The following is an 841-nucleotide window of genomic DNA, read 5'->3' as shown; positions in this document are numbered from 1 at the left end:
ACAACATAAATTGTCAAACTAAGAGCAAATGAAAAGCAGTACAGTGAGCATAAAAGCTCGCAGTAATATGATATACTCACAATAATTTTCTGAAAAATAGATCAGTTAAACAAATAACAAATCAAAGAAATACGTAAAAGTTTAAAAAAAAACTTTAAGAGAACCCGCGGGGCAGGTGGCCGGCGGCCGCTCACCAGCTTCCTATGGTTGATGAGGCAGAAGGTGCAGATCTGCTTGGGCTGGGCGTTCTCGCCGCCGTCCCGCGCCGGCGCCGGCGGCGGGGGGCTGCCCGCGCGCGCGCGGAAGAAGGCGGGCCCGGCCAGGCAGGGCTGCCCGTCGCCGCGCTCGCCCACCAGCAGCACGTTGCCCAGGTGCGAGATGTAGCTGGAGGCCAGGCGCAGCGTCTCGATCTTGGAGAGCTTCCTGTCGGCGGGCTCGGTGGGGATGAGCGTGCGCAGCGCCGTGAAGGCCGTGTTCACGCTGTTGGTGCGGTCCCGCTCGCGCGCGTTCGCCGTGTGCCGCTGCCGCGGCTCGCGGCCCGCCCGCGCCGCCGGCCCGGGCCCCGCGCCCGCCCGCCGGGCCCCCGCGCGCCTCCGGGCGCCCTGCAGGCCGCAGCGCGCCGCGTGCACGCGGCAGGGCTTCTCGTCGGAGCCCGAGCTCTCGCTGCCGCGGTCCTCGTCCTCCGACAGCGGGCTCACCTCGGGGTACAGGTAGCGGCCCGGCGGCGCCGAGCGCAGCATGGCGGGGGCCGGGGCCGGGGCCGGGCCGGGCGCGCCGTCAGCTCCGCCGGCCGCCGCGCATGCCGCCCCCCGCGGGCGCCGGCCGCCGGGCTGTGTCATTG

At 69.0% G+C, this 841-nt stretch overlaps 1 protein-coding gene across 1 annotated transcript; it reads right to left on the bottom strand.

Annotated features, from left to right (window-relative positions):
* Nucleotides 1-194: 194 nt before the first annotated feature.
* Nucleotides 195-804, bottom strand: Scx (scleraxis bHLH transcription factor; the record flags this gene model as incomplete). Its single annotated transcript, XM_013037645.1, has 1 exon — nt 195-804. A coding segment is annotated over exon 1 (546 nt), but the record flags the coding sequence as incomplete, so codon positions are not given.
* Between the last annotated feature and the right edge of the window lie 37 nt (nt 805-841).

The sequence above is a fragment of the Dipodomys ordii genome, unplaced genomic scaffold (assembly GCF_000151885.1).
Source record: "Dipodomys ordii isolate 6190 unplaced genomic scaffold, Dord_2.0 Scaffold1000004668, whole genome shotgun sequence".
In the NCBI taxonomy this organism is placed as follows: domain Eukaryota; kingdom Metazoa; phylum Chordata; class Mammalia; order Rodentia; family Heteromyidae; genus Dipodomys; species Dipodomys ordii.
Note: the sequence above shows the minus strand (reverse complement) of the source record. Positions and strands in the feature narration are given on the sequence as shown.